The 14245-nt window shown below is 34.7% G+C and overlaps 3 protein-coding genes across 6 annotated transcripts; all 3 read right to left on the minus strand.

Moving 5' to 3' along the window:
- Positions 1-318: 318 nt before the first annotated feature.
- On the minus strand, positions 319-1332 carry LOC130014984 (uncharacterized). The gene has a single exon (XM_056104200.1). It carries the CDS (start codon positions 1330-1332, stop codon positions 319-321), a length of 1014 nt encoding a protein of 337 aa, XP_055960175.1.
- A 794-nt stretch (positions 1333-2126) lies between these two features.
- On the minus strand, positions 2127-2594 carry LOC130014985 (uncharacterized). The gene has a single exon (XM_056104201.1). The coding sequence runs from the start codon at positions 2592-2594 to the stop codon at positions 2127-2129; it is 468 nt and encodes a 155-aa protein (XP_055960176.1).
- Positions 2595-4706: 2112 nt separating this feature from the next.
- Positions 4707-13764, minus strand: LOC126659619 (uncharacterized). Of its 4 annotated transcripts, none has more exons than XM_050352925.2 (11): positions 13628-13764; positions 13333-13445; positions 10721-10816; positions 10260-10578; positions 9124-9303; positions 7874-7966; positions 7098-7280; positions 6922-7024; positions 6650-6832; positions 5548-6059; positions 4707-5450 (listed from the first exon to the last, which is right to left on the minus strand). In XM_050352925.2, exons 4-11 carry the CDS (start codon positions 10476-10478, stop codon positions 4986-4988), a joined length of 1938 nt encoding a protein of 645 aa, XP_050208882.1. In that variant the 5' UTR covers positions 10479-10578; positions 10721-10816; positions 13333-13445; positions 13628-13764; the 3' UTR covers positions 4707-4985. The 4 variants fall into 4 exon arrangements, with proteins under 4 accessions (XP_050208882.1, XP_050208881.1, XP_050208880.1 ...); XM_050352924.2 differs by having other exon boundaries at positions 6650-6835; XM_050352923.2 differs by lacking the exon at positions 10721-10816 and having other exon boundaries at positions 6650-6835.
- Positions 13765-14245: the final 481 nt, after the last annotated feature.

Below are 14245 nucleotides of genomic sequence, written 5' to 3' on the forward strand. Positions count from 1 at the left end.
GGAGTTACTCTAAACCCCGTTTTAGCGTTTTTTTGTTTTGACAGAGTTAATCTAAACTCTTTTATTTGAATTAACACTCGTAATTTTGCTCTTATTTTGAGTTAATCTAAACTCATAGTTTTATTTATTGCTCATCTTTGATTTAATCATTCATGGCAGTTCTTGATTTTTGTTTCTTTAGTGATTCGTCTGGCTAATCATATAGTAGGAAAATTGAACTTTTATTGATAAAAAGACTGCATACAAAATATTAAAGATAGTTTTGACGCCATCGGGTAAGATATAAAATCGTTACTGGCGATGGGTCGTTTTTCTTTCCTATTCTTCCTTCTTCTCGGTCTTGTTCTCTTGAAGATCTACTACGGACTCGTCGTAGCATTTCTTAGCGATATTCTGATCTCCTCTCAGCGTCACTACTCCTTTCTCGGTTGGTATTTTCATCGCCAATGCTCTTATGCTAGTTACCGCAGTTGAGTCATGAAGGAATGGTCTTCCGAGGATGGCGTTGTATGTTAATTCCATGTCTACTATGTTAAATAGCGACATGACTTTCTTGTTGATTCCTCTCTCTGGGCCTATTATCACTTCCAAGGTAACTGCTCCTAGCGGATTGATGGAGGGGCCATCGAGTCCTGACAATGGAATCGGGACTCGGCACAACCTCGATGCGGTTCCTCCAAGCATTTTATACGCCGCGTTTGTCATAAGGTTCACTGCGCTTCCTTCATCGATTAAGATTCGCCCCATGTTCCAATTCTCAATGATAGTAGTTACTACAAAGGCATCGTTGTGAGGTGCTTTGACGTGTTCATAATCTTCGACATCAAAGATTACCGATGGCATGTGAGTTTCTCTGATGTTCATCACTTCTCTCCTTTGCTTTTTCCTAATTGTAGAGCTGTTGTGTCCACCTCCATTGATCATATGTATGGTTCCCAGTATTTTGGATGGGCGTTCATCTTCTTTTTCTTTTGTTTTGTCATCCCTGCTTCTCTTTTCTCCTTTGTCATTGCTCTTCTCTTTTCGGGCCACGAATTTCCTTAATTCGCCTGTGTCGATCATCCTCTCAATCTCGACCTTCAAATCTCTGCAGCTATCTGTTTCATGTCCATAGTCTTCATGAAATTTGCAGTATTTTCTCGTGTCCCTTATCTCGGCTTTCATCTTCGGTGGCCATACCACATTCTTGAAGTTTTCTTTGATCCACATGAGGACGTTAGTTCGGCTGGTGTTCAGCGGTATGAAGTTGTTCTCGTCATCTCTGGGGTCATATCTTGGTTCGTATCTTGTCTGGGGGACGAATCGTCTATTTTCTTCTAGCCTTCCTCTCATATCGTCGGATTTTGACTTCGACTTCTCTTTGGATTTCTCTTTCGATTCTTTTCCTTTTCCTTCTTTTCCGCGAATCGCCCTTCGTCTAGCTCGAAGTATTTCTGGGCTATGCCCATCAAGTTCGAGAAAGTCGTGGGTTTATTAACCAGTAGCTTGTCTACCAGTTTTCTGAATCGTGTTCCTTCTCGCAGTGCTTCGGTCGCCATATCGACGTTTAGGTTGTCAATCTTCATAGCTTGCTTGTTGAACCGTTCGATGTAGCTTCGTAAGGTTTCTCCTTCTTCTTGGATGCAGGATCTCATGATGCTGGTGGTAGTTTTTGCTGGTATGTCTGTGAGGTATCTATTGAGAAATTTTGTTGAGAGCGGAGCGAAGCTTTTGATTGATCCTGGTTTCAACTTGTTGTACCACCTCTGGGTGGTGCCCGTGAGCGTGGTTGGAAAGACCCTGCATAAAATAGCGTCTGATACGCTAAGTAGCCCCATGGTGGCCGTGAATCTGGATGTGTGATCTCGGGGATCTCCTTCTCCGTTAAAGGTTGGAAGGACTGGTAGTTTCATGCTATATGAGATGGTTTCCTCCATGATCTCGGGTGAAAGGGGCGAGCCTTTCAGCCTGAGATCGTCTATGTCCAGTTCCTCCGACTTCAACTTTTTGAGTGTTTTGGCGATCTTTTCTTCCAATTCTTCCTCCATTACGTATGTGGCTTTTCTCTTCTGGTGCGATTCCGAGAATTCGCCCTCCCCTTCTTGATGTTTTTTCTTTGGCTGTTCTTTCCCCGCATCTTTGTCTTGTCACTTGCTTTTTGGTGGGGCATCTTCTTTCTCCTTCTCCCTTCGTTCTTCTCTTTTTGAGTTTAACCCGCTTCGGGCATCGTCTTGGTTTTGCTCATTTCTGGGTGTTTCAGGGGATTGCTCGTTGGATTTGTTTTTTCCATTATTTTGATTGCCTGGGCTTTCTTCGTCACTTCTGTTTCCATTCTCCCGTCGGTTTCTCGTTTCGTCTCTTTCCTCATTTCCTCCATTTCTAGGTTCCCTGCTTCTGTTATTTTCTTCCCTTGTCTCTCGGCGGCTTGGATTTGTGTTTTCTGTTCTTCCTCTTCTTCTCGGAGCTGTTGGGCTGAAATTCTCCCTTAGGATTTTCATAGTTTTTTCGTGCCTATCATTCGTTCTTTTTGCTTCACTAGTCAATCTATCCAGATTTTCCTGGACAGATTCTAGTACCTTTTTCAGCATCTCGTTGTACGAATCTTGTGCTGTCATGCCTGGCGTTGCGTTGGTTGCTCTTCAGTGCTTAGTTGAAAGCAATTGGGTTGCTTCCTCTCATCGGATTAGTTTGATATTGAGGTGTTGAAAAAGAAGGCCCTCCGATGTCACTTTTTTCCCAGGAGTTGTGGAGCCCGTCTTCCGTCACGTTGATTATTTTTGGCGTGCCTTTTGGATCCATTGGTTGTTTGTCTTTTAGGTTCACTCTTTCAGAAGTCATCTTCTTCAATGAAATTTGTTTTTGAGTTCAGAAAAGCTCCTTCGAATTGAAGTTGAGTTAAACTTTTCCCACAGACGGCGCCAATTGATGGAGTCTGCCTTCTGAACCGGTGAATGAGACCTGCAAAACATGGTAGAAGCTAACCGGACGGTGTTGGTCCGATTTACGCTCAAGGGATTCGGCGCCTTCTTCATATATTCAGGTCTTTATTGGGAGTCTGGTATCAACCGAGAATGGATCTCCTGTGACTCGGCTCTACTGTAACTATTGTAGGATTCGGTATCCATCAGTTCTTATCCAAAAACTAAACACTATAAATATAAATGCAATTATTTTCATTTTAAAAGTATAGAGTGGAACTTTTTTAATAAAAAATATCATTTATCTTAAAATTTACAATTTAGGCTCATATAAATCAAATTTAATATATATCAACAACAAAACCATAATATTGTCTTTATTTTCTTCGAGTTTTATGTTCTTTTTGGACATGTACATCTTTTGTGAGAATTGATAATCCATCATTTTTTTGTAAGAAAACTCTTTTAAATATTATGAAGTGTTTACAAAATTGGTTACTTCATGGAAATTGAAACTCTAAAGCTATGTTTAGTTGTGGGAAATACTGCCTATTTTTCAAAAAATTATTCAAAAAAACTGAAAATATAAAATTTGGTGTTTAGTAATACAACTCATGTTTTGATGTCATACATTATTCAATGATAATTTGCAGTGTTACCTTCACAAAAATACAGCAAGTAGAGTAGCAGGTCGTCTATCTTGTTCTTAGCTCTTACCTTCACATTTCTAACTTAAATTTCAATTTGGTCCCGAAAAGGTAATGAATCATCAAATGCATCTTTTTACCAATTAGTTTTTATAACTTGTTAGTTTTTATCAATTACTCTAAAATGATGTGGAATTCATTTGTAATTCTAATTTTTAGTGTTTGGAATAAATAAACCTATTAAAATAATTCTTGGAATTGAAATTCTGAAATTGATTTTAGTTATAATTTAAAGAATTGCAAATCCAACTAAAATAGATGGAATTTACAAATGAATTCCAAAAATTTAAAAGAATAATTTCACTTGACTAATTTGTCCTTACTTTATAAAGCTATTTTTTTATTTTCTTTCACTTTTTATTTTCATTACTATTTTTTTCCTTTTATCTTTTCTTTCTAATTTTCATCTCCATCTTTTTCATGTTGTATATTTTTATTTTCAATTTTCAAAAATCATTATTAATTATTTTATACATCTTAATCATAGAGACTTTAATATTATTAATTTTAAATATTTGTATATATATATAATATTTAATAAGCTAATGATTATTTCTATTTTTAAGATACTTTTAATAAAATGTCTATAAGATTAATATGGGAACAAGATTACAAAGAATTCAATTCTAGAATTCATTCCAAACATAAATATATGGAATTCATTTCAATTCTAAATTTTGTATTCTTTCATTTCAAACGGTGTAATTCATTTGTAAATGATTTCCATATAAAATTCATTTATAAATGAATTCCAATTCACAATTGGAATTATTCCAAAGGGGGCCTTAGTCAATTAATTTCTTCCAGTTGCTTTTGAATAGTTACATTTGGTTGAATTGGCAAATTTAAAATGTCAGATATAAATTGATAAAAACAATTAATTTAATTTTGATATTCCTTGATCGACGCATGTAAATTTAGGAGGCAAATTGACAGTCAAGTCACATTTTTCATATCAGAGTTATTTGAGCATTAAGCATAACATTACTTTACTGGAAAGTAATTCTGAACTGATCTCAGCAAGGAACCATACGAAATCCTCAAGAAAATTGCATGTAAACATCTTTCATATGCGTATGATTAATCAAAAAGGCATATGAGGTGCATGTAAAATATTTCCTAATTCATTCTCGCTCAAAAACTGGGCGGTAGAGTTTGAACACATCTACTCGGAGTTTATCTATGCTTCAACATTGGGGAGAGATAATTAAAAGCAAAATTAGCCTAGAAAGCTTCTGACATGTTATAACCTTTCCAGTTCTATTGTTGATTCCGTCACCTCCAATCTTTGGCCAATGAAATAACAGACATGAAGGGATGGTAATTGACATTCGAGTACCCTGCAGTGCCAAAACAAGCCAGGTGATAGCAGAAAGAACTCTTACATACCTACACCAGTCCGTAAAGATTCTTGTTGCTTTGGTGTTCCGTTTACGGGGACAACAGTCATTGTCTCCGAAGTAGTTGGAACTCCAGATTCCATTTTATTCCTTGGCAACGATGATGGCGGTGCCAAAGGTGATGGTAAACAACTCAAAGTTCCAAACTGAATGCTCAGGGAGGTAGAGATATCCTTAGTCAAGATGGGATGACTGGACTTGTTCATTTTTGATTCCATGGACTTCTTTGGACAGGGAAGAAGTGGGAAATGATCCAGTGAAAGATTTATGCAGCTGCCATTCTCACTGTTTTCATCTCCTGATTTAAATTCATCCAACAAAACATTCCCATTAGCTGCCTCTGGATCACATTCAACCTCTGTGTTTTTAGGCAAATTAGATGGACCATGCTGATATGAATTCTTGACCTTCATCCGCGACATATAATCTTTGTAAGGATGTTGCCTCTGCAAAATTATAGAATTTATCTTTCTTTTAGTCTGAAAACCATTTTCTTTTTAATTGACAAGTACAGATAAAAAATAAAAGCAGAATGTACATTACCACATTAGGAATATATGTGCCTGTTCCTCGGGACCTGCCCATTTCATCCATAGTAGAAGCAGGGGCATATACCTTTGAAGCATAAGGGTGGTGAAGTTGTGGCACCCTCGGGACAAATACATCTGTGCCTCTGTGAGACAAAAACTTCTGCTTGCACCGGAGCAACTGGGATAGTGTATCCCAAGTACATCTCGGCTCGGAGGGAGAGGGTGATGTCGGGGGAGTCATCTGAGGAGACATTGGCAATGAATAATTATGATACCACTGACCCTGTATAAGGCCACTGTAGTAACTTTCATACTCTCCACTGAGATCAGATGCCTCGGACCTTCCAGTGCCAAATGTAGGTACAGGAACAACTGTATCTGGCCTTTCTCCTTTACCATTACGGTCCAAAGTATTTACGAAAAACTGTTCCAGTTTTTCACCCATGTTTTCTCCTGGATACCGAAAAATTTCTCCAAGCTTTTGGGCCCCATAGGAGAGGGCGCATTTTATACGATGGAAATTACCTGAAGGAGAAACAGAATGATTTCCATGAGCTAGCTAGCTTATGGAACTGATTATGATCCAAGTGACTTGATGTATTCAACATTCAAACATGTAAATAAATATGGAATTTGATTCACCTCTACAGAGAAAGATGACGATAACATTGACCATAAGCTGTCCCAATTCGTATATATATGTGTATGCATGTGCAACTGTATGTAGGTAAATACGTGCTCATGCACATATATATAAATATGAAAGTACATATGCATGAAAACTCAGATAAGTTTTCAAATATCTATAGATAAAGAAATCTCTACTGTTTTTCCTATCATTCAGAAATCTTGGGAAACCATTATTTAATGTTAGCGTCATGAATACAAAAAGAAGTCGATATGCAAAATGTTGTTGAATCCACCACCAATTATTCCTCCAATAATTTGTGGCAGTTCTCTAAGAAGAGTAAAAAATTTCGTGTCTTTCTGAGAAATTAACCAGCAGATGTTAGTTTCACAAAGGAAAAAAACCAGCAAATGTTATGCAATATACCCGCGCCCTTATAATCTAGATTTCATCTAAAATGGCATCAGTGTGTATCATAAAGTATTACCTTTGCTGACACTACGCCCTAAGTTGTTACTTTCTTTTAAAGGATCTACAATGTTGAGATGCTTAATAAAAAACCCATGGCCTCCATTCTCGACCGCTTTTATTGGAACTGAAAAATTCTCTTTGCATCTCTTCAACAGCTCCGGACTGAGCAATAACTCATTCACATTTTTATCTGGTGACTCTGCTACAATGACCACAAAAAGATGCATCAACTCGAGACTCGACAGAATCCACTCACTAGATTTCTCCTAATAATCTATTACTGCTTACCGACAATTTGAGGAAGAGAAGATACCGCAATAGGTCCATTAATAGTGACACAGAAGTTATCCCAATCAAAAGTGCTATAGTACTCCAGAAATTTAAATAGGACCTGTGAATAAATAACAAAAATTGATTCTCATCTAAAGATGCAGAAAAATAAATGCTGAAATCAAAATACTCACTGCTAAAGGCCCGGGTAGCGATGAATGGAAGGCATTTATGATATACAGAACCAGTATTTCTAATGCATATGTTGAGAGCAAGCCATGGTGGGCCCCAAGAATTCGACTCTCATAAAAGCACCAAGCTTTGATCAAAATAATACTCTGTTTCAGCAGATGATCTTTCCCTATAAGTTGGTCAACCTGAGAAAAAAAATTGTCTGTAATAGAATGCAGCATCAATTTTTTTAAAAAGATTACATATTTAATTGTAGAAAAGAGCCATCAAGGCATGGGTTTTAGGTCCACAAATAGTTACTATGGAATGAGGTAGGTCAACTTTCATAGTTTGATGTCAGCATATATTTAGAAGACTAAAGGCAACAGAAATGAAAAGTAACTGTAAAATAACCAATTCACCCAAAAGCACAAGCTGTTCCGCGAGGCTTTAACAATAGTTATATCTTAACACACACACGCACGTTTCATGCTCAATGGGCTTGAAACGTGAACAAACAAGAACACAGGCCCACCTCACCTTATGATCAAACTATTTTTTTAATAATTAACCAAATGGAGGTTGCCAAGGATTGGTCTCTAGACCTTTCGGTCATAGAGGATCTGATACCATGTCAAATAACAAATTCATCCAAAAGCTCAAGCTGATGGATGAGGCTCCAGCAATTATATTTTCTTAACAGTTACCAGTCTGCCAAAAACTCTTGACTCCCTTCCATCTTAATGCATGACAGATTGCTACCAGAAGTGATGAAATAAAAATTAGAATAGGATTTTACCTGCTCCAGAAAGCAAAGAGCACATAATCCTGCCATTTGATTGAAAGAGATATCAACTGATATGTTCTTCACAGAACATTTTACAACCTTAACCTGTCGGCCAATAACGCAAAATTCAAACCTTACAAATAACAAAGAACTAAAAAAAATTTGTTTAAGAAATATTAACCATCAGTTTCAATAAATATGTTGCACACACAGACATGCCTGAAGTCCTAAAAAATAATAGCGCTGTAATCAATTAGTTATTTAAAATGACATAAAAACTATAGTATAGCTAAACACAAAATTCCTGCTCTGATATTTTCTGGTTTATCAGGTCCAAAAGCATACAGCTACTAAAGTGCTTTGATACTGTACTGTTATACTTAACAGCACTCTCTATCCATGCCAAACAGATGAGTAAACTTCCTTCCTTGACTTTTCTCAAGTCAAACATGAAACACTCATATTGGCAGATAAATGAAAAAAAAAAAACTGTTAATAGTGACGATGTTATCAAAAATTTCTTATATTCAGAAAAGACACCTTAAAAATTCATTTGACGAAAAACCTTCATGATGACATAAGTTGATAAAAGGGATCCTTCAATATGTTGACATGGGCCTATTAGGCCCTCAAAGATCGACTCCATGAGCTGAAGTAGAATGAAATCATAGAGATGTTGGTGAAGTTGTCAAAGTTTGAACAAATTAGTTGCAAATTAAAGAAGAGAGAGGTAACTGTATAATGCAGAAGACTTTATACAGCAAAAGAAAGGGATATTCTGATAGTTTAAATTGTCATTTTGTTTCTTCAAAAATTTCAATGATCGTGAAACAAGGAAACATAATCTGCTGAATAAGCCTCCAAAGTGCTGACGACATCTTCACATTAATATTTTGTTAACAAATGTATTGGCCTTTTATGGCAGTTATCTTTACTATAGTACTAAAAGAATTAGTGTTAGGCTGAGAAATAATCAATCTACTGCCTAGATGACTGAGCTTATAATAATAAAATACTCTTTAGTTGAGGAGAGACAGAAAAAAGTCAAAATATTTTCCAAGCGTTGGAAGACAAAGTAACCCATGCTAAAAAAAACACCAAGAGAGGAATTGAAACAGCAGGGCCAGCAAAAGGCAATAACCAAAATAATGTGAAAGTGCATGCTTATCCATGTGTAGTTCTAAGATAAAACTTAACAGATAGTAATGTGGTCTAGGAAATCACTATTTTAAAATATAACGATTAAAGTCAAGTAAGTTAACCTGCGCTTCAATATATCGTACGTCTTGTACTTCAGACTCAGTATCCATCTCTTCGTATGTGAGGATTTTGCAGAATTCTCTAGCCAAATCCTCTTCCGCGTTTTGATGACAGAGGGCAGTGAGATCAATATCACCATCAGGAAGATATGTCTTCAGTGGTACTGAACCGAATGGCAACACCTATAAAAAGTGCATAAGACTTCATGTCAATCCAAGATCAGCGCAATACATCGTAATAAATTGAGTGACAGCTCAACAAATTCACCTAACAAAGCATTTATGCACACTTGCAATTAAGAATCAAGGGGGCACTTTGATCCCTAGATGAGGGTTCAACTAATTGGAAATAATTGAATAGATTTGGACATTTTCAAATAAAGAGAGCCAAAAAGTCATGTAATGCAAAACTACGAAATTTAAAAGAGAAAAAGACTCGTCCGCCTTATATTCCCTAGATTTATCCACGGTTTTGCCTCTGCATCTGGATTTGTACTAGGAATTTTCTCTTCTACCTGGAATATCTCGAGATCAAATTTCTCCTTAAAGAATAAACAAAAAAAGGGAAGGGCTCAATTAAAAAAAATTATAGGCAGCATCTGGATGAGGCTATAGCAGCAGGCACATAATAATACATGTAGTTTAAGATTTTTCCACCCCATATGCGTCACAATACCACCCTTGCTATGAGGAGCTGGACATGCATATAATAGATAAATGGAGATGTACAAAAGCTGCTTGAGGTTTGTTCCTATAAAAGCTAACTGATCTTCTATAACAAAAAAGAGAAACAGACCTGTACAGAGTAGATAAGAACTGTCAAAAGATCAATCAAAGCATCTCAAATCCATTTAGTTCCAACACCTCAAAAGATGAGGCTTCCATAATGAAGAATCCATATCACAATCTACTCTATCTGTTGTCCATAGCAACAAAATGCAAAACCAAACTCTTTTAACCAGAAAACTTCATTAAAGACTAAAAAATACACAAGAGAGGTCCAAAATACAAATGGATGAGAAGAAGTTCTTCTAGGGTTAATCCTATCAAATTTCATAATGAATGTTAGGAAATTTGACTGAGGAAAAACATACCGCATAGAATACCTCAAAAACGAAATAGGAGGAGGAATTCCTCACCTCAGTTGCATAATGTCGCTTAATTAGCCTTTGTAAATAATCAATAACCTCCTTCCTCTTCTGATCAGAAGCAAAAGATGGTTGAATAATACAAAGTATCTCCTGGGTCCTTTCCTCAGCCATTTGCCAGAGTTCCCCATCAATCGACAATGGAAATATATCAAGTGAGGAATAGGTGGAAGACGAGCAAGGAGAAAAACACCTTTGAAGATCTCCCATTATAAAGAGCTAAATTTCAAGTCCCGGAAAGAAACTCATGATCCTTCATTGCAACATGATATGGATTCTTTAACTGATTTATGCAGCTTAGTACTGGTACCTATGGAAATTAAAAATTTGGAAGTTAAAATGAATAAGTAGAAACTAATAATATTGATTAGAGCCAAAATCAGGAGTAAATTAGGACATTTAAGGAAACATGATAAGAGACACACTAATGAAGAAGCAGAAGCAACCCACACCTAAAACCGGCATGAAGGTAAGAGCAAAAATCTGCTGTATGGTGCTTCAGAAGCAGTTGAAAGTAATTCTGCACTGTTTACAGACTCCAATGCTTTCTGCCATATTTTGAGGTTTTCTTAGCCTTTTTATACAAGAGAAACAGAACAGATATGCTCTAAACTGGTAAAAAGGGAGCAGATACAACTATAAAAAGGTAAGAAAAGAAAAAAGAAAAAAAGAGAAAAAACAGATTTTATATCAAAAAAGAAGGATATTTTGGTTTCATGTGAAAAGGATCAAGGAGTAAGATTACCGTATTAGATTTTTAAAGAAAGGAAATTAATGCATGAGTATCCAAGCATAGGTAAAAAAGAGAACTGGGGTAGATTGAATATTAACAAGTAAAAATGAAAGCTTCAAAACCTCCCCATCGTTGCTTCACGAGAAATCCCAGAATGGGATTAATTGCGAACATAAACGAATTTCAAAGAGATGAAACAGGGAAAACAAGAACACATTATATTTTTGACTGAAGTCATTCCGTCAAATAAATAGAAAATATTTGAATTTTGAGTTACATACCAAGCAAAAGAACAGTATTATCTGTCAAGATTTGGTAGAGATTCTCTTAACAAAGTGGATTTTTCTTCATTAATGGACCAACACAGAGTGCTAGACAAATTGCAATAAGATTAAAAAGTAAAGTTGTGCTTCCATATTTGCACAAAGCACAACTAGTTTTGGCGACAAATCGAATTTTAGCAATTTCTAAATCAAGCCTTTTAAATTCCAATTTTTTTTATTGGTTGATTCAAATTTCTAATCTTATATTGTGTGATTCGAAGTATGTAGATAGATTATTAAGTCTAGCTCTATTCGTAAATATATCCTAGTAATTGCATTTATGGCATAGAGTGTTAGTTACTAATGCTTCTTAGATTATTCGTCTTCCGGTAAAAATGCCAACTACCTTGTAGTTAAACGAAATCTATTACAAAACGCTTGAAGTTGTTTTAGGAAGTTCAATAATATTCTAATGTTACCTTAAAAAAACTTAAAAAAGAAGAAACTATGTAAGTCAGAACTAAATTCATCTGTCGATTAGGACATTTTTATAGCGCAGTTAGCCTAATGGTAATTCCATATGTTTAATAATACTAGAGACGACCAATTTAATGTTGTGTGGGACCATATTCATAAACCGCAAGTGTAAGTCACCACAGCGGACAATTATATGCTTAGAAGATAAATCCAAAAAAAAAAACAAAAGACAGAGCAAAGAACACGACACGGAAAAAAAACACATTTCTTTTTTTCAACAGAAATGTTGCTCTCCAGTTTTATCATCTAATTTGCAGGACAGCTAGACAAAAGTAAGTAAATTAACTTGGTAAAGGCGTATAGAGATGCGTTGTGCAGTCATCACAATGTAATCATACTAAAGTTGCAAATCCACATAGACCTTGTGAAGTAAGTTGAAAATGGTAAAAAAATCATTTCTAAAATGATGATATGACAAAAATTAGGCGGTAAAAATATCATCATTATAATTGGCAGGCAATCCAAGTCGTGCATGATCATCAACTATATAACCTATTACGAGAAATGAAAATAATCAAAACTAGGTTTTAAGTTGTTGCAATCAGGATTGGTGTCAAATTTATTAAAATCATTATTCTCTGTAAAACTGGGGCAAGACCTTTAAGAATTACTAAATTTCAGTTTTGTCAAAATGAGGATTCTCCGTAAAAATGGAGCAACATGTTCATGACTGATTGCATATCAGATAATTAAGTTGTAAGATTTTACAGGTAACAAATGTAACTACTTCTAGTACAAATGTCAATTACAGGATAGGAATTTGTCAAACACTTTAGTAGATTTTGATTACATAAATTCAAAAGAAAAAGTAAATATTTTATTATTCCTTTTCATTCCCCTTTTTAATAAAAAAATTGGTAGTAAGACTAAGATGACTAAATACAACAGGAGCCGGGCCAATTTTTTGCCATTTACTTCCGTTATCGTCAAAAGATATAGCAAGTTGTAGCTTAGAAGAGTTTTTTTGGTATTGTAAACTAAAATATATAGCAGCAATAAACATAGTAGTGACTGAACAAGATAAATTTAGCACTACAAATCTTTAAGCTATTTTTTTAGCCATATCTTCTCATATTTTCAGAATACCCTGCTTAATTTGAAACAAAATATTCAAATACCTGAATATAGAAATAGGCAGATTAGTTTCTAACCATATAAAATTAATGTTCAAATGAAAAATTTAGAGAGATTCTACTTCCAATTTATTCGAATTAGATATCCGGATTTCTTGGTTTTTCCGAACTCTATTGATCATATGCCTTTTAAGAAAACTTTAACACGGCAGATAGACAGCTTAATCAGTGTTAATAAGTTCTCACTACATCAAAATACAACAAGTGGTGTGAACATTTGGCAAGCCTAGCTCTAAGGAAAATTACATTATTAGAGTTAAGATGCATTATTCGGCGGTAGCCGATAAAGCGAACGAAATCCAAACTAATAAATAACAGAAGAAAAAAAAGCCAGATACATGACTAAGCTCCATGCATTGACATTACAATGAGAATCTGTATAGTCTAAAACAAGATACCTTTTTGAAAGCAATGGTAAAACCATGGATGGGTTAAAGTTAAACCCTATTCATCAACTCCACAGAACAGCAGAATATGATGTAGCCAATCGCTGGACATTGCAATCCCAAGCCTTGAAACGGTTACATAAAGCCAAAATCCAATTTTAGAACTAAATCAGTAAAAGAAAGACTGGAAAAAACTGCTAAAACTGGAAACAGAGACCACCATTAAAAATTATTATACAATAACTGCATTGTAAAATTCACAGAAAAGGAAACAAATTTGAAACTTGACATGAGAAAAAGGTAATACCTTGATGATTGCCAAACTCGGTGCTCTCTCCTTTTTTGTTTGCTTAATTTCCAAATCTGATTTCATACAAATTGACTCATGAGAACACAAATTCACCATCTTTTTTATTAAAATTAGACACCAAATTTCAAACTTTAAACACCCAAAACTAGGGCTGTATAGAAAAAATTCAAACCAATCAATTCAACCAAACCAATCCAATTATTACGGTTTAGAAGATTGTTGGTTTGATTTTGGTTTGAAAAATAGAAAAAAAAATTATTAGTCTGATTTGCGGTTTTAAAAATTATAAACCAACATAAACCAAACCAAACTAATATATACACATACATATATATTTTTATTAAAATTATAAATACTATAACTTAAAAATAAAATTTGTATCACTATTTTTTAAAACTGTACTGGACAAAATAAAATATTTAAATATCATCTAATAAAATAACTATTTGTATATTTATTACCGATCAATAAATATTATATTTCTATAATATTAAGATGTTATATTAATAAAATATAAGAATTTAAAATATAAAATATTTATAATTTTTTTTTTACTTATTAGTCTTTACTATAGTTTTTTATATAAATAAAATATATTTTTTATTTTAGATTTTT

This window comes from Mercurialis annua, linkage group LG8 (genome assembly GCF_937616625.2).
Source record: "Mercurialis annua linkage group LG8, ddMerAnnu1.2, whole genome shotgun sequence".
NCBI lineage: Eukaryota > Viridiplantae > Streptophyta > Magnoliopsida > Malpighiales > Euphorbiaceae > Mercurialis > Mercurialis annua.